At 50.3% G+C, this 26,123-nt stretch overlaps 1 protein-coding gene across 5 annotated transcripts in view; it reads right to left on the reverse strand.

Moving 5' to 3' along the window:
• SIK3 (SIK family kinase 3) overlaps window positions 1-26,123 on the reverse strand; it is an 88,581-nt gene that overhangs the window by 26,396 nt on the left and 36,062 nt on the right. For 4 of the 5 annotated variants that reach the window (XM_063354987.1, XM_063354990.1, XM_063354988.1 and 1 more), the window contains exons 2-4: window positions 14,815-14,931; window positions 11,356-11,419; window positions 5,166-5,327 (exon numbers count right to left, since the gene is read on the reverse strand). In XM_063354987.1, the coding sequence (XP_063211057.1) occupies window positions 5,166-5,327; window positions 11,356-11,419; window positions 14,815-14,931 (343 nt within the window). Of the gene's footprint in view, window positions 1-5,165; window positions 5,328-11,355; window positions 11,420-13,679; window positions 14,492-14,814; window positions 14,932-26,123 lie in introns of those variants that run through there. The other variant, XM_063354991.1, reaches the window with a different exon arrangement.

The raw sequence follows: 26,123 nt of genomic DNA on the forward strand, positions 1-26,123 counted from the left end.
TAAGACTCGCATACAAACAATAAAGAATATTTGAGATCCAAACCCACAAAAGTGTTTCCCGTTTCTTGAAATAAATACCCGTTCATCTTGAAAATTCATTTTTGTTTTTATCTGCGTGTTTTTCCTTACAGCACTTATCCATGCTTTAGAAGATAAGGACTTTGGCATACATTCTTTAGTCAGAGAAAGGTTTGTTTTCCTAAATTGTCTAAAACTCCAGGTTTGCCCTAACACATTCAGCATGACCCCACTGAAAGGAAAACAGTTGTCATCTTTTAGACAAAATCCTCTTTCCACCAGCGCGGGCAGTGACGGCCAACACCTGCACGCAGGAGGCAGGGAAAACCCCGCAGACAATGTGCCGGCAAGTCCGTGCTCCCACTCGCCATCGCGGCTTTCCTTACGGCATTTTCCGTGACCTGATTTGAGGGGACTCCTCTCCTCCTTCACACGGCCTCGCACCACCCAGCAGCCCACCTGGCAGAGCTGGGCACAGCTCAGCTCCAGGAGGGAACAGCCAAATTTCCTTTCCTTCTCCCCATCCCCTCGCAGGGGCAAGATTCCCACCGTCGCGATGGCATAGGCTCGTGAAGAATTCCTAGCGTGGCGTGTTCCTGCGGAGACACCTGGAGTACAGACGACGCTGCTCGAACCCCACCTCAAAACACAGCACAGAGATGGTAAGTGTTCTTTAAAAGCATCGCAGGATCAAAACAAGGCAGTTAAACATCCTTTGGGTTTTTACTGCTGGAAATGAAGTCATCTGAACTTCCAAAACACAGGAGCAGTCAGCCTTTGGAGGACTATTTCAGGGAAACAGTACACAGCTGCACAATTGTCTTTTCCACCTCTGCAAGCTTTTGAGCTGTTCCGTCTCGTGTTTAAAGTACGCTGTGTAACAAGTGCCTGAATTACGGCTACCAGAACAAGCAATAAGAACCGCAGCACTAAACCTATTTCCATCTAACAACAAAGCATTTGTACTCAAGTTTAGATGTAAACTCTTTCCGGCTGTGCAAGAACATGCTGGAATTTTGATACTTCACCTATTTTGAGCAAATTTTTCTGGTTTAGTTACTTTTTTTGGTCCTTGCGTGTACTCAGGTGGGCTTTGCAGCATGCAGGGAACCAGTCATGTTGTGGAAGCTGTGAATATCACCCCGTGCAGCCCGGCACCAGCTCCAGCTCTGCACAGGACAGAGGATCGAGGTGTCCCCCGCGCGGCTGCCCCGGCCACATTCGATGGCAGCCCGGCAAGCGAGCAGCAGCACGTTCTGCAGCGAGGGCGAGGCCCTGCCATGCCGGCTGGCGGCCACCGCTGCTGCTGAACGGACACGCAACAGCTGCCTCCGGCAACCTTCTCTGCTCCCTCCGAGCTGCAGGAGATTGGCTGTCTTTGAAACTCTACCCCTCTCTCACAGGGGGCTGGAATGAGCCCAGGGGTTCACAGCTCTTTCTGAGAGGGGAGAGCAGGGGGCAGAGAGCAGCCCCGCCGCCTCTCCGTTGTGAGCCGGGCTCGGGGGGCAGAGGTGCTGCGGGCATGGCCGCGTTCATCCCGCAGCTCCTGGAGCTTCAGCCACGGCTGCCCCGGATCTCAGGCTGTGGAGAGCTGCGGCTCTAGCCGGCACTTTGTGGGCTCCTGGTGAGACACTGCTCAGCTCCGTCTTGCCCGACGCGCCCTTCAAAGGCTGGAAATGGCTTCCAGAGCCCACCTGTGCTGCGCAAGCTGAGGACAAGGCTGGTGAGAACAGCAGGCTTTTTAAAAGCCCCCCCCAAAAGTTAAGGGAGAGGATTTGAAAACCCCAAAGCAACAAAACAAAAGTCTAAAAACAAACAAAACCCCCCCAAACAGTGATTTAAATAAGCTTTCTTAAAAACTATGGCAAGTCACCCCAGTCCAAGGAAAGACATCTAAATCCAAATCCCCAGGGAGCAACAGGTCTCATGCCACAAACAGATGCAGAGGGAAAAGGGCATTTTTGAAGAGCAAATTAAAAGTCACGATCGTGTGCTATAGGGAAAATATCTACAAGAAATATCTGTGCGCTACAAAAAAAGTGGGCCCCGTCCCTCACGCTTCCCCAGAGCAGAGCTCCAGGGAGGTGCTTCAGTGTCTGCACAACAGGGACTTTTATCCTCAGCAGGTGAAAGAGGGAGCAGACTCTTGCAAACGAATGCAAAGCAACGCATAGATGGGATTCCTCTCCGAAACCATACCCCGGGAAGGCCTGGGCATTTAGCAATCATCTCAACTCCTGGCTGAACCCTCGGACTGGGAGCACAAGCGAACACAGTGCCAGCAGCTACTGACTCAGACTTTGAGAAGGTACGCCGGAGAAAAAGCGTCCACGGGAAAAGTGAGAGCGAGGGGAACAGCGTTTGTATCTTACTCTTTATGGAAAAATAGTATAGTTGCAATCAGTCAAAAAACCCCAAACCCAAAAAGCACACTTGTACTCGCCAGCGAGCGAGAAGAGCGGCGCTAACCCACTTGCAGACCGCTGCGCTGTCTCGCTCGGTGTCCGTGACTCCACTAACGCTGAGCAAGGGACGCCAAGCTGCAAATGGAGGTCAGCAGTAATGCGCTCGAAAATCTCCGCTGGCAAGACTCTGGAAGGTCTGAAAAGCTTCAAAAGCTGATGGAGTTATGCACATTAGTAGAGGCTGCGTGTGCATACTGGTATCGGAGGAGCCACAGAGCTGCAGTCCCGGCCTCAGCGCTGCGTTTATGCCACACCGGCTCACTGCATCCTTCAGGCTACCTGCGGCGCTGCTGCTTGGCCGATAGAAGTGACCAGACCTACCAGCCAGAGCCCTCAGGTGACACTCTACGTGTTTAGCTGGCGGAAGCTAGAGATACATGAACTGCATTATTGAAGAGGTTTGAGTTAGACCCTGTTCAGAGGTTCAGCGGCGAAGGCTTTGCTGCGGCTCCATCCCGTGTAACAGGGCTTTGCGTAGTTCTGTAGGATTTATTCGGGGAGCTCTGGTGCGAAAGAGATCAGCTGCTATCGCTTCTCTTTTTGCTCTTGAAACAATGGAAGAACTGGTGTCAAGTTGTAACTGATGAGTTATAGGGACAAAACGTAATACTTGGAAAATCCTATACCGTAAATCAGCTTTTCCAGGCTACTTTTCAAATCACGACTACGTCTCGCTGCCAAGTAAAACACTACTACCACCAGGGTGGGAACTGTCTTCTAGAGTCCGTTCTGGGAGCAGAGATCTGGAAGGAAAAGAGTTTCCAACTCCCTTAGATAAACAAAAGTTTCCACAATGGTCAGACGTTCACAGAGCTCGTCAGCACACTCACGCGGACATTTCTGTAGGAAATCCAGCCCTAGTGCAGTTTCTACCTGAGTTAGTTTTGAAGTTTGGTTTTTTCTTTCTTTTTATTTGCTAGGCACCCTTCCCCCTCTACACGCAGATTGGATTTTACCCCGCGAACACAAGATGGCCTCAAATCACTAGCGCATCTGCTCACACAAAGCAGCTACCAGAAAGCGCTGCTCACGAAGACCTCCCGAACAGCCTTTCTTGCAGCCGCCCCGTTACCTGCCACCCGCTCCCGCCACCGCCCGGCGCCGGGGCTACGACAGGAGCCTGCTGCTGCCCCTCTCCAGTACAGGGGCTCTTCCCTGCAGGGAATGAGTCTGACCGGCAAAACCAGGCTGTTTTCCCCACGTCATCAGTGGATTTCTCTCAGTGCCCGCACACAGCGCAGTCCTGGGAAGCGTGGGCTGCCCCGCTTTCAGCTGGCCACCGAACGCCGTGCCGCGCAAGGCAGCCCAGATTACGTAGGAAACCCCACCACCAACTCCTGCTTCACCAGCGGCGTCTCTTGCTCATCTTCTGCTCCCACAACAGGTTAGTGTCCTTGTGCCAAAGCGAAGCAAGACATGGTTTATACTATGAAGTATCCAGAGGAAGTTTCATGGAAGTCCTTCACTCCTTTCTATTCCTTCCCCGTTCCCTCCTCACAAAGTGAGGATGAGAGAAACCCAAGAAATTACTGATCATTTTACTACAAACCAACTGTTTAACACCTACGGATGGTACATAAGAGAACAGTAACGTGACAAACAAGACTGTTTTCTCTCGCCAAGATGCTATCAAGCTAGAAGAGTATCCACGACTCACAGTATTAAAATTTCTCCCTCGCTGAAAAGTTTTGTAGCCCTAAGCACGTAAAAAAAATAAATAAAAAAAATCAAGTTATAAATCCTTGTAAAAGCTGACAAGCTCTCCAAGGAAGCCTATTAAGAGAGGGGGCAACAAAGCATTTTCCAAAACCGCTCTCTCTGCATTAGGCTCTAGTAGAATTAAGTGGTAAGTACGAGCTCTTCCAACGCAAAAGCGCACAAAATGAGATGACCGGGGCGGTATTAAATCCTCTTGTTTCAATCGGTTGCTACCTAATCCCACAAAGCTAAATGAAGTCAGGCCTAGTCAGCGCATCAGCGAGCTCAGCAGCCGAGGCTCAGGCTCCCGGACAAGGGGATCGCAGACACGCAGCCTGTGTCAGCTCCACCTAGGAACTGCCCGAGGCGCGAGCTCTCTAGGAGGGCAGTCAGGAGCGAAAAAACCCCACCGCCCAGCAAGACGCTGGGAACAGACTGGAAAGGCCTTCAGCTTTTCTCCCTGCGGTGAAGAAAATACCCAAAGCCCTGGGGTTCTTCTCTTGCTCTGTCAGACAGCACCGTGAAATGACCCCAAGCGTGCAGTCTTCCCTTTCGCTGCTCTACCATACTCTTTACCGCCTTACTTTCCCATTCTTTCCCTCTCACCTAGTCTGACCTGCTTCAAAGAAGTCCTAAAACAGGCAGCAGGACTTAAAACAAGGTCATTTTAAAAATATTAGTCTCGCTCATTACCCAGCGTATTGGAACACTGTGTATCCATAGCCACATATCTGCCTACGAAGCCAAACCCAGGGTTTTTTTTTTCCCCTCCTTCTTCTAATTTGCACTACTTGAAGGGACATATAAATCTCCTGGCTGCACCCTGGCAGTTTGAGCTCTGGGCAGCAGGCCACGCAGAAATCCAAAGCTTCCTTTAGCTGCACTGCGTTTCCTTCTTTCTGAATACCTGGAAGCAGCCAATGCCTACATTTATTAACTTCTGAAAGCAGCTGCCTTCCTCCCACACTGCTTGTCTCAGCTCACCTGCTATTTTGATGTTCAGGTTGGCATCCAGAAGTAGATTTTCTGCCTTCAGATCTCTGTGGACTATATTACGACAGTGACAGAAGTTGACAGCGGCCACTATTTGCTTGAACTTTCTCCGGGCTTCCTTCTCCGCCATACGTCCGTGGGCCACCAAGTGATCTGTGAGGGGTGAAGCGAAGAACAAAGTGTTATTCACGCAGCACCCTTGCGGCAAGCGGTGCAGAGGATGGAGACAGGGAACGACACAGGCACCGGCATGTTCTCCAGGTTCCAAACCCGACGGGGTTGCCGCTGAAGCTACACGGGAAGGGATTTCGGCATGGCGCGGCCCCACCAGCCCTCACCTGGGCTCTCTCCAAGCGAAAGGCTTTAAAATTATAAATTTTCCTCTATTTCGAGGACAGCTGACAGGGCTAGCTGGAAAAGTCAGAACTGTCTTGTGCAAAGTACAAAGGTTTTAAAACATTGTTCCATACCAAAATAAAAAGACTTTTTCACCCTTTTCCTTCAGTCAAATACCAAGCCTCGTACCATATTACCTCCGCAGTGAGAGGTGCAGGTTCGCGACGACGTGCCATCCCTCCTTCCCTCAGGTTTTTCCCAGGAAATTACTCGTTGGTCTAAGAAGCCTCACCAAAGGTAACTCTTGCCGAAACCAGTGAAGTCCCAGCTACTTAGAGACAGCCGGCTCCTCAACTGCAGCTTTCCAGCTAAAAACCTACCAGCTGCAGAAACTATTTAACATCGTTCCTCTTCAGGGGGAAAGCCACTCCCGACCAGATGGGAGTGAAACCCCACCAACGCTCCCCAGTTTACACCAGCCCCGCTCCAGCGGCCTGTACATCTGTCTGCCTCTGACCACGTTCTCCTGCTTTCCTTGGAAGCTACCACTGCAGACGCAGGCAGGAAAAGTCCCTCCAAGAGATCAGAAAGGCAGGCATACAGCTGCAACCCAACTTAAACCAATCCACTCCAAACCTGACAGCCCCAGACTTAGAGAAGCCACTCATCATACTGTCCCGCAAGCGGGGATGGACAGACCGGAGACGGGCAGGAGAAACGGCAGAGAAAGGAGGAGAAAAAGCATCGCCCTGCCCTAAAGCGCCAGCAGAACAGGCAACAAACTCTGCCAGGAAAAGTGTAAAAGTCAAAGCAAGCAGCAGTTGAATTACAAAATACAATTATTACCCTTTCCTAGTATCTCTCTGCCCCATAAGCAAACCTAGCTAAAACTGATGGGGCACGGTAAGAGGTAAGGGTAGGAAGAGCTGTTTGCGAGATTACGGAGCGGAGAACAGCGCCACAAAAATACAGGAGAAAGCCACGAAGCATCGTGGAGAGCCCCCAGTAACCACACGCGGGACCAGGAGGATTCCTGAGTTTCCCCAACTCGCGGGAAGAGCTTCGGAGAGGTCTGCACAAGCCCTCTCCCCTCCAGCGCAGGCCACAGAGCGGGCCAGCAGAGCCATGAGCAAGCCAGACCCCGGCGGCTTATTATCTCCTCGCCCATTTCAAGAGGCTGCTGCTCCTCAGCTGGGCCATCGACTTGGCCTCAAAAGACTTCTGGCCAAAAATAGGCTGAAGCAGTTCGTTTCACTCCATAAACTCGATTAAACTGGAGAGCTCAATGGATACCTGTTCTTGAAAATAATAAAAATAAATCACTTCTGAAGGTTTCTCATCAGGTGGTTGTATTTTTCCCAGTCACCCATTAATTAAAATACCTGCGACATAATTGACTCGCAGTAAATACTAATTACCAAGATCCGTCAAAGCAGTTCTGCTGGCTCCCGACTGCACAGCAACCTACTTCTCTGCGTTCGACTACTCTGTTGTGCAACAGAGCGAAGTTGTTTTTCAAAGAATTGTCAATTACGTTTTATTCATCGGATAAACTTATTCCGCAAGCAACTCTGAACCAGGGCCGTGGAAGGAAATCCATCACCAATTCCAACACGACCCTCAATTCACTTACTAGAAAAAGCAAAATTTACTATCTCAAATAGTCCCACCGTATTTCATTAAGTCATTTGCGTGGTCATAAATTTATTACTCTTCAGAGCTGGGAGAGGGAAGAGCAGAGGGAAGCGAGGGCCAGCTCCAATTTAAGCCTTACCAGTCACGGTCATTCACACCTTGTACTCCACTCGAATCTGGGAGTGCAATCTGCCAGTACAGAAAGCGCTCTTAAAGCAAAGTGCAAGGCTCCAACCTCTCAACGTTTTGGGAAATATTTTAAGAGATTCTCCTGCGGGCAAGAAATCGAATCCAGCTGCTGCAGCAGGCGCCTTTCTACAAGGCTCTCCCAAGTACATTTTTGCCCAAAGCAGGTTCACCTGTCCCCGCGCACGGAGGATGACACACACCCTTGGCCTGAGCACCTCAGACTCCTGCTCTCAGCAGCGGCCCTGCCAGACCTCTGCTCACGCAGAAAACTCTGCTGCCCCTTCGATTCCTCAGTCCTGCTCAGGCTGTGAAAAAAAAATAAAAATAATCTTTTTAGATAAGGCGTGAAATTTCGCTTTTCATGAAGAAATGTGAGCGGAGGCCGGTCCCCGAGCTGTGCACGTAGGCACCGCGCTTGGAGACCGCTGACATTTCTGCACAAGCTCCAGAGGAAGGACAGGAACAATGAAGCTACAGAATACTTCACATACCACCAAGGGCAACTGTATGCCAAAATTAACCATTGCGAGCTTAGTCCGCATAAACCTCTCGTGCGACGGAGGTTACAGAGATGACCCGAATGTTCAGCTGGGAGCCAGCGCACCGATCCCCAGTGCGCCCAGTCCAGCCGCACAGACCCGCCGCTGGGTCGCACACACGTCAGCGCGCTCTTCGGGAGCCAAAGAGGCCAACGGCGCTGCTCCTTTGAGTGTCTGCCAGAGAGGAAGGCATGCACGATTTCATTTCACAGCCCTTAAAAACATCAGTCGCTCTTCTCTGTACTTGTATGAAGAACCTGATGCTGCTCTCTGCACTAAAAAAACCAGTAAAATCCTACACTAAAGAAAAAGCATCTTCTGGTTAAGAGACAGCAGCGATACACAAGTTTCCACTTTTCGCCTCTGGACAGACTCCTCCTGCTTTTGAGCTGCTTTCTGTCTGGAAAGCAAACGCTGCTTAAGCTTCACATCTCCTCCGTGTGGCGGATTTAAGTCACATTTCCAGCCTATTTGGTGACCTTGTGATCTCCGAAGCAGCCTGACCTTCTAGAGCCCGGTGCCACGATAAGGCGTCTGTCTGGTTCGTGCTCAGGAGAAGCCGGCGGGAGGAGGGGAGACAGGGCAGAGACAGCAGACGTGCTAACCACCTTAACCAGACAATAATTTTGTCAAGTTTTCTGAGAATTTTTGTCCATCAACCGAGTCCGTATTCTTGTCAACGAGGACTGCAGATTATTTACAGTATTCACAGTAAACAGCTGAAATCAAAACAGACTTTTAGACTACGTTCTGTTTGACCTCAAAAAAAGGACACTCGAGGGACCTGGAACAAAGAGCACCCTATGTTTAAATGCAGACATTCATTTGTTCGTAATGCCAAACCAGCAACCCAACCACACGCAAAACATGCATAGGGACAAAAATAACAATTTACATTTTGCTGCTTAAGCCCACAGCAAAAGCAAGTCTCCTCCGTGATCCCCATGCACCGCTACACAAACAAAGCGAATTATCAAAACATTTCCAGTAACAGCTGAATCAAAGACACTTACGGCCCAGCCCGGCCGCCGAAGGAGCTCTCAGCCGTTCACTGGAAGGCAGCCAGCCAGGTGGTACAGCTCTCCCGCGTGCTCACCCCGGACAGCCCGCACAGCTCCGACCCACAGGGCACAGACAAGCGTCCAACGCTGACTGACTGAAACCGTGGCGTTTAGAGAAACGGCCATCCTTTCAGCTAAAAATTCCAACCTGTGTTACTGCCTAGATATACAGCTCTATGGTACAGTTTAAGCCTTTGAAAGTCTTTTTGAAGCATCAAGGGAAACAACTTAGATTTGCTTCTAACAAGAACTTGCAGTTCCCAGAAGCGTGCTGCTGTAACTCCGATTGTACGAGGCACGTGGCCTTACACCGAGCGTGTAGCACCCAGAAACCCACGGTTGTCAGCACCCCTCTCCCTTCTGCAGCTCAGCACGACGCTTTAAAACCTAGGTCGTGCAGGTGTTAGGAGACAATAAAGAAAAAAAAAAAAAAAGAGATAGATGACTTAGCACGGGCACAGTTAACACAGAGGATTCCCCAGTGGCCAGTAACAGGCAGAGTGACACCGACTGTGCTGTCCATACACACCTATCGTGGCCATCCCTGCGGCACGTCCGGCGGTTCCTAACAAGCCTACCATGAGAGGGACGGGCACAGAGTTGAAGCAACATGCGGGCAACGTTTCATCCTCAGCAATCGGTAAGCCCCACCTGCCGCCCGCTGTGTGCCACGAGGGAAGAGCCGGAGCGGGTGCGAAGGCAGCCCCCGCTGCCACCGACGTTCTCTCAGCAGCAGGAGGACGGGAGATTCTTCAGCACTGGAGATGCTAACGCCTGCGAGGAAACCTGCCCAGAGCTGGCTGCTGTTTCCTCCCTGTAAATTGCTTCCGCTGTTAGAACAAAGTCTTAGTGGCTCCTCAGGAAACCCTGATTACAAAGAGCTGAGACTTTAGTTTCCCCCTCTCCGCTCTAACAGCGAGGGCGCGCAGAGCCTCCCGCGGCCCCTGAAAATGCTCAAAACCGGCTTCCGTCTGGAGACACGTCAGGGCTACAACACAGCCGGCTGGGCCCAGCAATCACGGGGATAAAATGCTGGGCGGTGTAATGGAAATTAGCCATGCTAATGAGCTGGATTTACTACAGCATAAGATATATCAGAAAGCAATTAGATTTTCACTTCGACTCATGTAGAAGGCTATTTTTGCAACCAAGAAAATTCATTCCAAGTTTGTATATGAGCTTGCACATAGTTCTGGGTTTAAAAAAAGATGAGCCCATCTCTGCCAAATTCAACAGAAGAGGGAGAAGAAGTAAAAAGTGATTTATACTTTTTTACACTATCAGCTGCTACTCGCTTCTTCCCTCAGCTGCCACCTTCTCAGAGAAGGCATCCAAAGGACATGGACAATGTTGAGAATGCGGCATGACAACCATCTACAAAGGTACTGAGGAACTGATATGAGATTACAGCTACTGGAAACCAGCATTTTTCAGCTCAAGTTGTCTTATTTTCCTTAGTTTGGGGCTTCTCTTGCTTCGCTAAGAGCTTCACCTTTCACTACAACTCAGCCTCTCTTCCAGCAAAGCAAGAGGCTCCGGCATCAAAAGCGAATCTTCCGCAGTGACTTAACGGGACAAAACAGAGCGTGTTTCCATTCAGCTGAGAGTCCGTATGGGACCGTCCTCACAAGGACACTGCCTGGATGCAGATTTAAGCCAGCTCACTTCAAGCACACAGGATTTTCCCCTTTTCTGAGGCTCACGTTGGCCGAACTAAAGACCAATCTTGCAAAATTCTGACTCCGTCACCTGGCACGAAATTCCAGTGTGTAAGTAAATTTCTATTTCTACAAGATTTCTTACTGGTCACGGCAATAAAACAAACAAATGAATAAATCGGTCAACAGTTCTTGCAGTTGCGCCGCAGATACTTTTTTCCTTCAAAGAATAGCTTCTGTGGTCAAGAAAGCTCAGCCAAAACATTGTTGGCAGACAACAGAGTTTAACGTGGATGTAACTAACACGTGCTAAGATAACATCAGGTATCAAAAAGATAAGAAAATACATGGCTTTGAGAACAAAATACAACAGAACCGCAGGACTGCCTGCTTCTTTGAAAGCTACTAACAAACACCAACATTTCTGCTATGGGCAACAAGTTTCATGTCACTTCCTGGGAAGCAAAGTATTCGGCAACAGTTTAAAACCCAAGCGGATGACTATTTCCAACATCTTTAATCCCAAAGTCAGCTAAAAGAGGAGCAGCACCACCTGTCAGTGAAACCCAAAGAAGAAAGAGGGGTTATGGAAGTTATTTTTCCATCAAGTTGGTATCATTTATTTCTTTACTCGGCTTGTCAATGGAAAGTTTTCAGGCTGAAGGGCATCTCTCCGCTGAAACAAGAGTGTGGCAGCTATTTTCAGTTTACTGTAGTTGACCAAATGCACTATCTGATTAAAGAATGCAATAAACGTACTTACCAAATATTTCCCCTCCGCTAGCGTACTCTGTCACTAGATAAATCATCCTCTCCGTCTCCATAACCTGGACACAAGGACGGAAAAGTGACAGATAAGGAGACTGCTGTGTACGAAAAGAAACGTAACTAAACCAATTTCACTCTAACACGTGTAGCTGCTTTCATCAAATCAAAAATATTACTCCCCCGTGCCTTACAGAGCTATGCAAAGGAATGGACAGGAACTGGGAAAAGTGAGGCAGTGAAAAAGTAAGTTCTAACCACTAAATCCATAACTAAACACAACTCTTCACCTGCGCCTTCCTCCTCTTCTGCTTCCCCTCCCTTCAGCGTTTGCTCCCGGGTCCTGTCTTGTTCCAGCAGCCTGGGCAACTTCCCGGGGCCGCTGCCACCAAACTAGTTCCCATTTCTCATTAATCAGTCTGTTGCAGGCACTAAAATAACCCACACAATTTTGCCAAAGGGGGCACTATTTGCTGAATTGGTAAGTGACTTTCAAATGAGTCAAGACATGAGAAATAAACCAGAGCTCAGGCTTTGCTTTAGGGAGCCCACCCGTTTCAGCCAGGTAACATCCCATTTTTAAGTTTTTAACACGTGTTTTTAAGAGAGTATTAGGATTTTGGGGCCGCAGCAGTCCAACAGGCCACAGCCAGCGATTTCTTAGATGGGATTTCTTCAAAGGGCCGGGCACTGTGCAGACAAGGGCAGCGAGGGGCGGCGGGAGCGCGATGCCACACGGGGCTCTCAGAAGCGCACGGCTGATTCCTGAGCACCGTCCGACCCCCCTGAGCGAAACCCCCACTCCAGAATCACCCCAGGGTCCGGAACAGCTTCTGGGAAAGTCCCTGTCAGGTTGCAGAGGAGAAGAAAAGCATAGGGCAAGGCACTGTATGCGAAAGACAGGCCCCAGCTACATTTTTAATGCTTAATAGACAGCGGGTGACGTACAATCGCACTGAGCACACGAAAAGCAGCAAATAACGCCTTCCTGCCTGCAGATTTGGGAAGGGTGGCTCCAAGGGCTGCTTTGTGACCGGATTATGTTTTGTGACCTGCCTCCAGGCGAGTACACACTTGGGGCGTACTCCAAAACTCGCCGCTATTTATTTAAGAGGCTTCCCCGCTCCGGCAATGGAAAACCACCCCGAGTTTCCCCCGCAGGACGGCAGCGCTGCGCTGCCAGGGCCCGGCCGGTCAGTTCCCATACCTGGTGTTTAGAAAAGGCCTGGAAACATTTTGCTTTTGCTTTGGCTTTCCTCTGCTTCAAAGCCCAGTGAAAGTTCACCTTTTGACACGAAATCGACTGTTATCCCAAGAGAGAAGCTGGGTACTCGGAGCCCAGCGCTGCTCCTCCTTACTTAGGATTAGGACTCAAACATGCAGTCTTGCTGCTTTAAAAAACCACACACATGCCCGATCCAGACCACTGCAGCTGCTTAAACAGCTGGATCGCTATTATTCTGAATGTTAACACAAGAGTATAACGAAGAGGAACCTCAGTTCTGCTCCGTTGTCACAGGGCTCCCTGTGACGGCTCCCACTTAAAGGGGACATCACATGCCAGGAAGAGCCTTACCTTACGTAGGTATTTTTAAGCGCATTTCTGTTTCCAGACAGAATCTCTTATACTATAGACTACTGCCATTACAGGCACTTCCTCCTCTCTCACTTACACCTTTTAAGTTTTATAAGCTCAAGGAAACACGATGTTTAAACTGAGATTCCTGATGCAAAGCTGTAAAAGGCTCTGAATTCCCAACTCCATGTTTTTGTAGTTTTTATCTAGAACTAAATGCCGCTGAAAGTACCCAGAAAGAACAGCCAGCTGAAACATGCTCCACAGTGGGTACTACTTTCTCACCTTAGCAAAGCCGAGCCACAAGTGTCACCTGTTCAGTATCCTATCAGAAGCTTTAGATGGAATAAAACAGTTTGAATAAAGGGGTTTTGACTCAAAAAAAGCTTTAAGAAAGGAGTCAGTTTGCAGAGAAGGGTTCCCTAAGTACCTTAAAAGTGCCACAATTCTGCAGTGTCTGCTGTGAGCGTTCACACTTGGCGGTTTGGCCAGAATAGCTAAACATTAACCTCTGGCACTTCGACTCGGCTTTAACTCTTTGGACTCCAAAGAAACACTCCTATCTATCGGGCACAGACCAGAAGCCACTGGGCTTGAACAGACAAGAGCTGCTTCTAGGGAACAGCAACTTCTCCTGAGGGTCACCACAACTTCTCCCTTCAAATGCACGCATGAACATTATGTTACAAAATGAATTAACCCCAGCATATTTCCCCCAGGATTTCAACTTTTTAACATTCTGACACCTGCCATCCGAGTCGGGCAGCCGCAAACAGGAGATCATCCATCTTAATTAGTCTCTTGCACCTGAATACTCCCCCACAGGACCAAAGTCCCTGGGCAGCCCTTTCTCCGCTTGGTGCGCCAGCCCAAAGAAGAGCCGACCTTCCATCTGCAGCCTGCATGGACGTCCCCTCCTTTCCCAGAAGGGGCTGCGACTGAGGCCTCTGGCAAGCATCCCGCTGCGGCAAAGGGGCAGGTAGTTCTGCATCAGCCTGGCGCTCAGTGCTCAGCTCCGGCAGGACGCTGGGAAGGAGCCCGCGTCCCACAGCTGCCCACAGCCGGCCTGCAAGCGACAGGGCAGAGTTTGTACGGAGCTTTTCAGCACTCTCTGGTTGTACGTCACTGCTTGAGCCCTTGTAGGCCCGAGGAGGGAGTCTTTCGCTTGTCTAACAGCTTCCAAACCAGCATTTAACGTTTCACCAAGGTGCTGGGCTCCATTATTTCTCTGCTCCCATCACTCTGCTGTCTGCTTGTCTCTGGCCTGTTGCAACCTCCTTGCTCTTCTATTTGACCGCGCAGTCGGAGGGGCACCACCAAATACATGCGTAAGAGGCAACGCACGCGGAGTCTGTCTCCGGAGGTTTTGTTTGCAGACTAAGAGTGCCAAACAAGCTGGAGAAAATGTCTGCAAACAACATTCAAAAGCAGGTCTGCGGCTGCTATCGATCGCCTTCCAGGAAAGCGGAGAGCAGAGCAGCAAGTCCTCGGGGCCACAGGGCACCTGGGCGGGCGGAGGAGAGCAGGGGAGCAGCGTGCCGCCAGTCCTGCTCGCAGGTGGGACTTACTCTCTCCCTTCAATCGAGAAGGGGAGCCCGCATCCGGTTTCAACTGGGAAACTGAAAAGCACACAATAGCCATAAACAAATGGCAAGAGGCCAGCCCACAGCGGAAGCGTGATCTCCCAGAAAAGAGAAGGATTAGCCACACTTTCCCCCTTCCCGCCCCTCTAATCAAAGTACTCTGAGACCTTGACAACATAAAGGACTTCCCCGGTTTTTCACCTAGGAGAAATGGAGGGATAACCCTGGAGAAAGCACTACTGGACACCGTCAAGCTACAGCGCAGAGGGATGGAAAACCCACTGCAGAGGGCTCCTACCTGGTATAACCTGATGATATGTGGGTGGCAAAGCATCTTCATAATCTGAACTTCTCTAAATATCTTCTTCAGGTTCTCTTCATCCAGCTGTGTCTTATCAATGATCTTTATAGCAACCTAGCAGAGGGGAAACAAGAGAGAGGTTATCGACCCAATCGCGTTGTTAGGAAAAGCATTTTAAAAACAAATACTGCAGGTACGACTCTGCTGTGCTGAATACTGTATGAAAACAGACAAGGTAGTCCCTGCCTCAGAGAGGCTGGGATCTCCGAGCAGCCTCCCAGAACCCAGCCGGCTTCCTGTAAATTGGGCAGGAAGAAGCTCCGTTTCCGAGCTCTCGGTGTGTTTTCCCTACAGAGGGTACCTCGTTGAGAGCAGTGTTACTGGAGGCAGCGAGATTTCCGGGCTGTTGCCCATTACCACGGCACAGTGCGTTTGCAGAGGCACCCAATACTGTGCTGAAGAGCAAGTTATTTCTGAACTCCTGGATATATTTCAAGCGAGTCCAAACTTTTGTGCCGTTTGCTCAAAGGAGCCGTTTCCTAGACCTCCCCAGCCAGCTTCGCTCTTCAGCCTCACCACTGGCGTGTTAACTCACGGCTGGAGGATGAGTCCAAGCACCAGCCCGAGAGCCGCAGTGCTTCGGCACAAAAGCAGCGAGACAGAGGGAGAAGCTGCCAGGTCGCCACACAGAGGGGAACAGCTTTCAGGGACCGAAATCTGGATGCACGTCTCGCAGGGCTGGGAAGTATCAGCAGGGATGGAAATGGGAGGGGTGGTGTCAGGCGTCTAACAACTGGGCTATTTATTTATCTATTTTAAAACAGAAGTGCTCTATAACACTACACTAACAGAGTTTAAACAAGCCGAAGTGCTTCCAGCCAGCTGCTCTCCAGGCTTGAAGACCTCCTCGCTGCCTTCCTCCACCTTCCCCGGCGCCGGTGCCTCCCAAGCTCTTTTGGGCACGGATAGTAAGTCCATCAGCCTCCAAGCAGGGAGACATTTCTGTGCTAACGAGTGCCTCCCCTCAAGTCCACTGCAAGAAAGAAGTTTGTTTCATCCAACACGCACGGATAATAAGGAAAGGAATCTTTTCCGGAAAGCCTGATTAAGCAGGGGAGAAAAGGCAACTCTCTCAGCCAGCGTGATCCCTTGCTGGAGCAAAGAGCTGAAAGAAGAGGCCGCTCCTACCGGCAGAGGAACATTTGCACTGCTGCTTTTAAATCAGATTTCAGCCTCCAGTTACCAAGTACCTTCCTCCCCACCAAGTGCGAGCGAGCAGCTACAGCGTGCCAGCCTAGTTCGAGATTTGTGGGCTGAATTAACATCCACCAGCAGGTTTTCTTGCTTAGAGATGGCACTCGCTCTGGGAAAAGAGCCGCTTTTACAAATCTCCTCCTGGTCGCTTCACTAAAGCATAATTTACAAAACTTCTGTCGAGGAAGACTGCAGAATCATGCAAAGACATGGGGAAGGGCATGCAAAGCAGCACTGCGGGAAAAAACGCTGATGATGCACAACCAGAAAGATTTGACACAGGAGCCCAAAGCCCAATTACATAAATGCTGCGCTTGTACCAGACTCCGGCCTTCGCGAGGGACAGGGACAAGTGCTCCGCAGAGGGAGGCGTGCCACGTCCCCGGACAAAAACCCACAGTGGCCCACCATCTCAAACGTGTATTTCTCCTCTAGCGCCAAACCCCAAGGGCAATGTGAACGATGCTCTAGCAGGCACGCTGCTGTCTGGAGGAAAAAGACGGGGAAAAAAAAAAGGGAACAATCTGAAGCACGTGAAAATTAAGCCTCATATTTTATCATCAAATCCTTGCCAGGGGAATAACTGCCCTGCATGTAAGCAGAACACAGCAGAATCCCGAAAAGGCACCAAGCACAATAAGCTGTTTCTTTCATTTGAAACCCTTAATTCAGAGCACAGGAACGATTCCAGACTTCTAAGTCACCGAGCACGCTTCCTACAGCGGGAACAGAAGCTGAAAGGCGGCCAGCTCTGGCACTCGGCACAAGAAGCTGCTGGCAGGAGCAGGGTTAGAGCCGAGGCACAAGGTGAAACGGCAGAATCGGACCCCATTTGGCGGCGCTGCCAAGCACTAACCGGCAGTGATTAACGGAGTGAGGAGCCGCTGCGGCCCTGCTCTAGGCTGGCAGCGCCTGGACTGCAGCTCACCCTCTGCCCAGGAGCGGAGAGGCGAGACGCGCCTGCTTCGTTAGCTACGCTTCTGGTAGATCCGCACCAAGGGGTTTCAAGGAGAACGCTCAGGAGTGGACTGGGAAAGTTAAGAGAGCCGGAGGGGCTTGGAGAGCACTCTACATGCTTTGCACCAAGGATTTTCCCTGCAAGAACTAACTTCTGTAAAGCTTAAACCTATATATGTACATATATATATATATATAAGTATAAAGCTAAGAGAAGCTTCCACGAAGAGTGAAGCCAAGATGTCTACCAAGAGACATGAGTCATTTTCAGGCGCAAATACATAACTGAAAATCCGCAGATCTAGAGTATTCCTAAACTCCTTACTCATTTCCCAGCTCTGTATCTGCTCTAAGGAAGCCTCATTTCACAGCTTAATTACATGGCTCAAGTTGACACTCTTGGCCAAGTTCAAGGTATGTAGAGCATTTGATTGAGTAGAGCTTGGTCAGCAGGGCCAGCCAAAACAGAAGAACTGAGTTCCTCGGGTTTTCTCTCCGCTAATGCAGGGCAGGGAGACGCAGGCTGCCATCACACCGGCGCGCCTGCCCCTACGCTGTGTGCTTTACACGCGGTGCCCCGAAACTCCACACCCACAAGACACACAACACCTGAATTGGTAGCAAAGGAACACAAACACCAGCCAGAAGGTGTCTTCTTGTGAAGGATCTAATTGTGCGTTCGGCCAAACGAGCGGCCCTCGAGCAAACCTAAACCCATCCTCAAAAGCTATGAGGAGGCGAGAGCTGGCGTTTCTGAAGAGGCTTCTTCAAAATGTTTTCGTTCCATTCAACTGCCTCCAGCAACTGATGTAACATAAAAGGTAAATGTCTCCTGAAAAAGCCTGGGGAAACCACCTTGTGCTCCGGTTTCAGGAAATTCAGAGCTTCCTCACGAACGTGCGAGAGTGGAAGTAGGAAATCCCCTCCGCGCTGGCTGCAGAAGGGAAAGCGCAGGGAATTTCAGGGGTGGGGGGCCTGCGTTTCACCTGGGGCTCTGTGGAGGGACTCCCTCCGGTTGTTTCAGAGGATTGCTTTTTTCCAGAGGGAAGCAGTGGTTGTTTAAAGGCTTTCCAGAACAGACCAGACCAAGTTGGTTTCTCCATTCCTGCATTTCCCAGCTGGCTAATATTCTCCCTCCCGTGAAAGATGATTCAGGATTTCAACAGCAAAAAAGACCGGCTGAAGTTCTCTGGTCGCATCAGCCAGGCTGACTTCAGCTGAGACTCGGTCGCAGGGAAACAGCCACAATGGATTCAGCCCTGCTAGGCGCACGCTTTCCTTCCTTTGGGAAAGTCCGCCCTGCCTCAGCCTCTCGGCCAGGAAAGAGCCCCCACAATTGCGCGCCCTCCTCCTCCTCCCGGGTTCCGCTCCATCCTCCAAGCTGTCCACGCAGGCTCCCCCCAAGCTGTCCACGCCGGGTCTGCACACAAGTTTGCTGGTTTTGCTTGCAGTTCTTCCCGCTGCCATCACAAAACCCCCTCGCCCCAGGAGAAAGCATCGAGAAAGTCCAGGCAAATAGGTCTCCTGCTCCAACCGAAGGGAGCGCTGATGGTCACGGCACCACTAGAACTAGAGCTCTGTAATATTACGTATGCCAAAAGAACCACTTTCAGATTGTCTCATGAAACACTAAATACCCAAACCCCAAATCAAGTGCATTCCCTCCTGCTTAGAAATACCATATAAAATAGAGAGGAGAGAGCAAGACTAGATGTCATTAAATAAAGCACAAATTCAGCTACAAGTAGAAGTGGAAGAAAACCATGATCTAATTTCTTAAACAATGAAATACTATTAAAAAGGAGTCTGAGAAGTTAACTATTCTTTTATCAGAAGTTAATGAAGCTTACAGGCAGCAGGATATATGCCAAGTCTGGAGCACACACGCTGCTACCAATTAACACAGTGTTCCCTCCATTTCTAAACATTTCATTTTTTTTTTCCCCTTCTTGGATCCCAGTAAAATTTGCACTAGTAATTTGAGGAAGAAACTGTTATTTGGAAGAGATGTTAAGCTGCTAAAAAGAGCCGTTGGTAGAGAGAGAAGGTGAGGTTCAAACTGACGCCTGCAAGTGACCGCGGAGGTCTCACTCTTGGGACCAAGCGGCTTGTCCGTTGGATTTCCAGATTTTCCTTCAGCTGGACACCACTCTGTATGGTTTTGATTCTAAAGCCGTGCTGAGTACGTGAGCATGCCAGGCAAAAGCCTTGTGAGAAGCACTGGGAATTTCAACCACAGACGAGCACGAAAGCAAAAGAGGTAGTTGAGGAACTGAAGGAGAGGTATCGAAACTCTGGAAGGCCAAAAGGGCACGAGCAGTTGTCACCAACATCAGCAGGTCTCCCTGCATCACACGGGAAGTCGAGAGGGACAGAAACGACACTGCAGACCACAGCAGTGAGGTGCTTTCACTGCACCCCAAACCTCTCGCGGACGGAACCCCCAGGTGTCCCCAGCGAGCCCGGGCTGCCCCAAACACCAACCATTTTCTGCACCCCAGCACCAGAGCCTTTGCATTTCCCAGCAAAACCCAGGGTTCTCCTGAAGGTCTCGAAGTATAAACAAAATTCCAAGTTCCTATTTTGCACTCAGATTTTAAAGTCTGGTAGCCACCAGGGCTAGAAGACCGTGCCAAGGGTGAAATCTCCTGAACGAGGCGCAAGTCCTGGTACAAGAGAGAATACCTATTCGCAGGAATTAAAGCTTATAGAGACATCCTGTTTATCAGCTAAGCATGGCTAATATTCATACAGACTTCCTTGAATCAATACTGCCCTGCCAACAAGAAGGGAAATGAATTGCTGGGTGCCCAGGCAGCCGGGCAGGAGGAGGACGGGGGTGGCACGGGGGCAGGGAGAGGACAGCCATCCTGCTTTGAACTGCTCCAGCTTCTTGGAAAGTACACGAGGGAGGGAAAGAGGTAGGGGCAAACGGTCCGTTTTCAGTGGAAAGGAGCCATGGAACAGTGAACGTTTCCTTTTTCTTCTGTGCAGGGAACAAAGGAAAAAGCTAAAGACCCTGTCCGGGGCTAACATCTATTACTTCATGCCACCCAGTTGCTTAGATCTAATTATAACTATAATTAAACTATAATTAAAATTTCCTGCATGGATGATCATTCCATAAAGAAACCACCTTTTCTATTTCAGTTCAGTTGTTTCTATAGCGGCGTTAGTTAAAATCAGAAGAAACCCACTTCTTTCGGAATGTGACCACGCGATCAGTCTAATCAGTGATAGTTATAAAAGCATAATTATGTCAGTAAACGTTCCCATAAGTCAGCAATTGATCTCCTCAATGTAACAAGAGCCAACAGATGGCACCGACAAATTGTCTGCATTGCAAAAAATCAACATGTTTATTTAGGAGAAGCACATTTCCTAGAATTGGTCTGAGGAGTCCTCCCGCTCGAAATGCCTCCTGGAAACCCCAGGTAAAGATTGATGGGACGCAATTCTGCTGCAGAGCACCATGTCCCTGACACTCGGTTCCCGTGCCGCCCTCCCGTCAGGGCACGTGGCAGGGTACAGCTGAATGAAAAGCCGCCACCAGCGCGGGTCTTGGCACTGGTAAACGAACAAGACTGGAGAAGGCCCGTCTACACGCGAGGCAGGCACTTCGGTTCCTTCTACGTTTGCACGCCACGTCAGTTAAGAAGGCCTCTCCTTTCCATCCACTACGGCTACAGTCTTGCCGGGCTGACAACAGGAGCTGTCAGAGGGACGGACAGAGAACTTCTCTTTCCAGCTGCTCCTGCCTGCCAGAGACACTCGGGAAGCTCGGGAACATGGCCTGTTCGGATTAAGCAGCTGCTGGAGGGGTAAAAATCACTCCAGTAAGCAGATACCAAAGCTGCACAGGACCTTCAGGAGAACTCCAGTAGGAGAGACCAAAATTAAGACAGGTGGGGGGGAAGAAAAAAAGTAATCAAAAAGCTGAACCTGACCTGAGCAGCGGATGCAAACTGCAGAGATGGCAGCCGAGGCACAGCGGTGAGAGCACTGCACACCTCAGGAAACCTCTCGGGCATGACCAGATTCAGATGTTAAACGCAGCATCCTCCATCCCTTCTCTCTGCTGCAGTGGGACGGGAACACTGAGCTGCCGCCACGCGCCTACCGAGGGGTGAAGCTGGAGTGTTCGCACTCTCCAGCTGACCCACACCACCCGCTCCGGTGTCCTCGCGTACCCCAGATCAGGCTCCACCATTCCCCTTTTCCCCACATCAGAGCTGCCTACTCAGAACTCTGCAGAGCAGATAAGCAAGTATACGCAGAAGGCGATATGCATATTAGCTACATGTGGAGGCACTTCGCTGGCATATGGACACACGGCTGCGATAAAAACAAAACCTGAACTCTAGGCTACCGCAGGTCACGTCCCATTTCGGGAGCTCGCTGCGATGGATGTCACTCTGCAGCGCCGCCGCATTCCCGTATGGACGGTCGGATGGCAGAGGCACATGTTTTTCAGGCAAGCTGTCATCACAAGTCTGCTTGTGTGTTTAGGGTCACTAAAAGTGATCGCTCCAGACGCAAATAGGCAATTTGTACAGTTTTTAGTCATAAGAAAATGCTCAACAAAAAAGATGCTCTAACTGACGTTCTGGATACCCAGACAATAGCTCATTACTGGACCGGCGAGACTTCTCTTGACAAGGTCGTGGGCAAGAGAGAGGCATCTCCTCCTCGGAATTAACTAACTAGCAGAATCCACCAAACAAAGTGATGCCGCAGATAGAACTAGGCCATTCTGCAGCAAAACCGGTGGCTTTTGGAGGTGGCACAAATGCAAATATTGGCAGTAGCTGAAAGCAGGAAACCGTGGACCAAGATGCGCATAGCAAAGTTGCATTTGCTCAGGAAGGAAGTTATCACCTTGTCCACATCCCTCTGCAGAATCAATGCAGTGACTTGTGTCTTGCAGAAGGTGAAGAAAATACCGACGGTGTTTTGAGAAAAGTCAATACGTCCAAATCCTCTTGGCCTGCTGCGATGTTAATACACTGCTTGTGTGAACGCTGTACTCTGCTTTGACCTTTCCTCGTCCCCAGGGGAACGGAGCTGGGATTTCAATGACAGAAGCACAAAACCCACATTCACATCTGCAGCTTCGCATAGCAGCTAAACCCAGTTAAGAAACGCTCATCGTTTCAGCGCAAACACAACAGCCTACAACCACGGTCGGAACCGTCGCAGCCAGAGGAAACCCATCTACAGCACCCTCTAGGAACCCAGCCTTTACCCGTGCTTACAACCAAAACACCCGTTCCTCCTTCTCCAGGCTCCCATTAACTCCACGCTATTAACCCCATTGAAAGCGAAGCTGCAGCTTTGCTTTTCAAAAAGAAATTGTCAAACATGCACAAGAGGTGAATGCCCCTGCCCAAAACACGCTGCTTCACAGCATGAGCCTCAAATGGTGACTGAACCCCAGATGCAACTTCTTTTTCCTCTGCTGACCGACACCAGGACTGACGGGTCTACTCTTGCGCGCTCAGCCACAGTACGTGAGAAATACTGTTCTGCAAGCAACGAGCAAGCTTGATTGCAGAGCTAAAACGGGCTTCCAGGAACTGTGCTCTCCTCCGCTTGTCACAGTTACCCTGCGTCACGGTGCGGTGCTGGAGAGCTTTCCCTAATTATTTCATCACCTGGGGTAACAGCAGGAAACAAGAGAGTGAAGGTAACTCAGAATCTCTGGCTGCCGAACGCGCTGATACAAACTACATCACAGGCTTGCTGAACACCATTAGGGGCATTAAGGTTGCACAGAAAGGCAAGGGAAACGTGACTGGAGACACCAATCAGATAAACAAACCATTTCAGTGCACAAAGAACCTACTTCTGCAAATTGGAGGTGCTGCACGTGCACGTTCCCCAGCCCACAGCGGGGACACCCCATGGAGCATCACCTCGGAACCCATCAGACTCGGGAAGAGGCGGTGCGGAGGGACAGGCGGCAGCGCTCCGCACAGAACTGCGGCGGCAGATGCTTCTGGTCTGGGTTGTGGGGTATCACTACATAATACCCCAGAACCCGACGGCTGCTCGGGGAGTCACCCGCGCTTCAGGCTGAGCAAACCGCCACCAGGGAGGTCAGCCGCGCACAGCTCAAGCCCAGCAATCCCTTACGCTGTGCCACATCCACCTCCAGCCTTCTTAGAAGCAAGATTTCCAGAACCCTTTCTGAGTCCTGGTCAGCTGCTGAATCTCCGGGTCCCAGCCTCCGCTGCCTGCTCTTCCGCAGCCACAGCGAGAGATATGCACGGGCCTGAACCCCAGGCGGAGCCGGTTCTATTTAGCAAAGCAGAGTGCAGCCAGCCCCACCTAACCGATTCAAACAGAAGCCAGAGGGCTCTAGTCACACAATTCCTGTCTCTTCTCAACTCCACCAGCTTCACGTTGTGCCGTGTTTACATTACAACTGACCTCTTCGTCGTCTTATTTAGCACTCTGTTACAAGGGGGAAAAACCCTCCAGCTCCACGGCTTCAGCTGCCATTTGTGCCAGTAATTTGTTTTTAGTTCAGAAGCCTGACAGAATTACTATAATGCGTAACAGCTGCAAGTTGAAGAGCTTCACGGGAGTCAGAACCATCAATTAGAGGTGGTATGGAAATTATTTATTTCTCCTAGTCAAGGAAAAATAACACAGCACACCCACAAATGCCAGCCTACCGTGATGGCTTGTACTACTGCACTTAAATATGGCCACCTGGCCATCCACAGAGCGCTGGCATGAAAACCCGATGCCTGGTTATGTGACTCAATTGAACTCCTTCACACCTTGACTATGAATGCAGAATACCTAAGCACCAGTATTAAAAGTTAGCTTAAACCTAAGGAAAAAAAGCTCAGGTAAAAGCCAAATGAAGGCCCTCTCCCCACCTCTGCCGCCCCCCCAGCGCCAGCTCTTGCTCGACTTCTCTACATCTTGTTTCTGCCTCGGGATCTTTGATCTAAGGCGAGTCTTTCTACGGCAGAGATTGCGATCTCCCAAACCAGTGCACGCTTTAATCTATTCACAAAACCGAAGTTGCAAATGAGGCCGCTATCTGGTCAAATCTAACCTGAGCTGCAGGTGTAAAGCACATCATACAGACATCGAATGGGAAAGCAGCTTTTGCCTGTCGCATTAGCGGTGGCCCTACGCTAATTATCAGGGGATCTACCGAGGCAATGCAGGTACCGTGTGGGCTTGTGGGAGTGAAAGGAAGGGAAACGCAGCAACGAGCGCTGCTGTGGTTCAGCCGTACGATCTGCTGACAGTCTGCAGCGCTACCTCCATGGCTTCCACGCAAATTAAAAGCAATCTTGGCACTTACTACACAAAGACTGCACTTGCTAATTAAAACCGGTTTTTGAATGAGCTTAGTTAGACTAGTGCAGAACCTTATGGAGGTATATTTAAATTGATGTAAACCGGTTAACTAGTCAAATGCGACGTGAAGAAGCAGATCCTGGTCACATAAGCATGACCTGTTCTGTAGAAGAGGTTCAGATCCCATCACTCCGACCAGCGGATGCGAACACAGCATTTCTCCTTGGGCCTTACTAGACTCCTGCATACGCTACAGCTTGGGCTACCGGCAGCAGAAGAGAGGCCAAAAAGTGAATCAAAACCTGGGAGGACGCTCGCCCACTTTGGTCCCCTTTCAATACAGGTTGTCCTCTCTCTCGGGGCACCACATTCAGACCATTTTCTTAATCGCCCTCCACCCATCCAGTAATTAGGCAGCTGAACTTTTGTCCAAAAACACATAAGCAGCAAGGTCGGGCCATGTCTGCACAACGCCGGCCATCAGGACGTGGCACCGACCTCTTTTCAAATCAAGGGGAATGGAGGAAAAGTCCGGGATCATGAGATGACAACGCAGGGTGTTCTTGCCTTTATCTGCCGTATTTCCCACACGCGTGGAGCGGTGCACATCGCGCTGCATGTAGGAGGGGAGGCACAAAGCAGCTCGCGTGTGCTCAGCTCCGCATCGCGGCAGCGACGGAGAGAGCTGACATCTGAGGGGGAGAGAGGGAGAGGAGGGGAGAGCGCCAGGACGTCACCGTCACCGGGCAGGATCCTGCGGGAGTCCAGGTTGCCTGGAGACAGAGCCGGCAAGAGGAGGAGGAAAAGCCATTGCTGAGAAGAAAGTCACAACGCCTTGCACAAGCGGAGTTCAATCCCATGCCCCGGCACACGGTCACCAAGGGGACTGGAATCAGAAAGGACATCGCCGTCATCCAGCACTGCCGTGTCTGTTCCAGGTTTCTTCTGAAAACCGCATTTGTGACTCTGCCGAAGTGTTTCACATTGTCATTTGTACGTAATGTAAAGCTTTTAGCAAACTCAAGTGTTTATTAGATCCTCTCCCCATACTTCACGCTGTCTAACAACCGGCACCGCGTTACAGCTCAGCGCATGGCAGAGTCCCCCGGGCCACTACAAAATGCCCCAGTGCCACCAGGTGAGCCCAAACCCCCCACCAGTTCACCGCCGAGGCCATCCCTGCACGGGGTTTGTCACAGTTCTTTTGTTTGCCAAGACAGCAGGGGGGAGGAGACTACGCCGAATTCACCTACAGTATCAGCCCGACGCACGTGTCACGCACCCCCAGTGATATCCAACACAATGCTGCAGGCCAGAAGAACATCAGGAAAATTTGACCACTTCTGAGAAAAGCTTGCTGCTGTTAAGCACTGGGGTCGCCCTGACCTGCAGGAATCACACCCAGCACGGCGCAGACGGGCACTGGGTTGAAGACATGACTTCCACACTTCCACGCCATGCTGGTACAGTCTCTTTTCAAACATGTTGTTAATCAGTCCCTACCTCACAACCTCTCCGAAAAGCCCGGTGCAGGAATAAGAAAATAAAATCCATATGGAGAAGTGTATTGGATCACGTGCGAGTAAAGGCACCAGCTTTTTCTTTTGGACACTTCCACAGGTGACCACCTTCCCTGGTTACTCCTTCCCCCGCTCACAGCCCCGCCAGCCAGCAGAGCAGGATGGAGCCAGCCGGGCAGCTTCAGCATTCAGTGCAGACAAGATTCAGTTTACCAGCGCCTTTAGTAGCCATTTGTCAGTATCACGGCAGGA

This window comes from Chroicocephalus ridibundus, chromosome 18 (genome assembly GCF_963924245.1).
Source record: "Chroicocephalus ridibundus chromosome 18, bChrRid1.1, whole genome shotgun sequence".
Taxonomy (NCBI): Eukaryota; Metazoa; Chordata; class Aves; order Charadriiformes; family Laridae; genus Chroicocephalus; species Chroicocephalus ridibundus.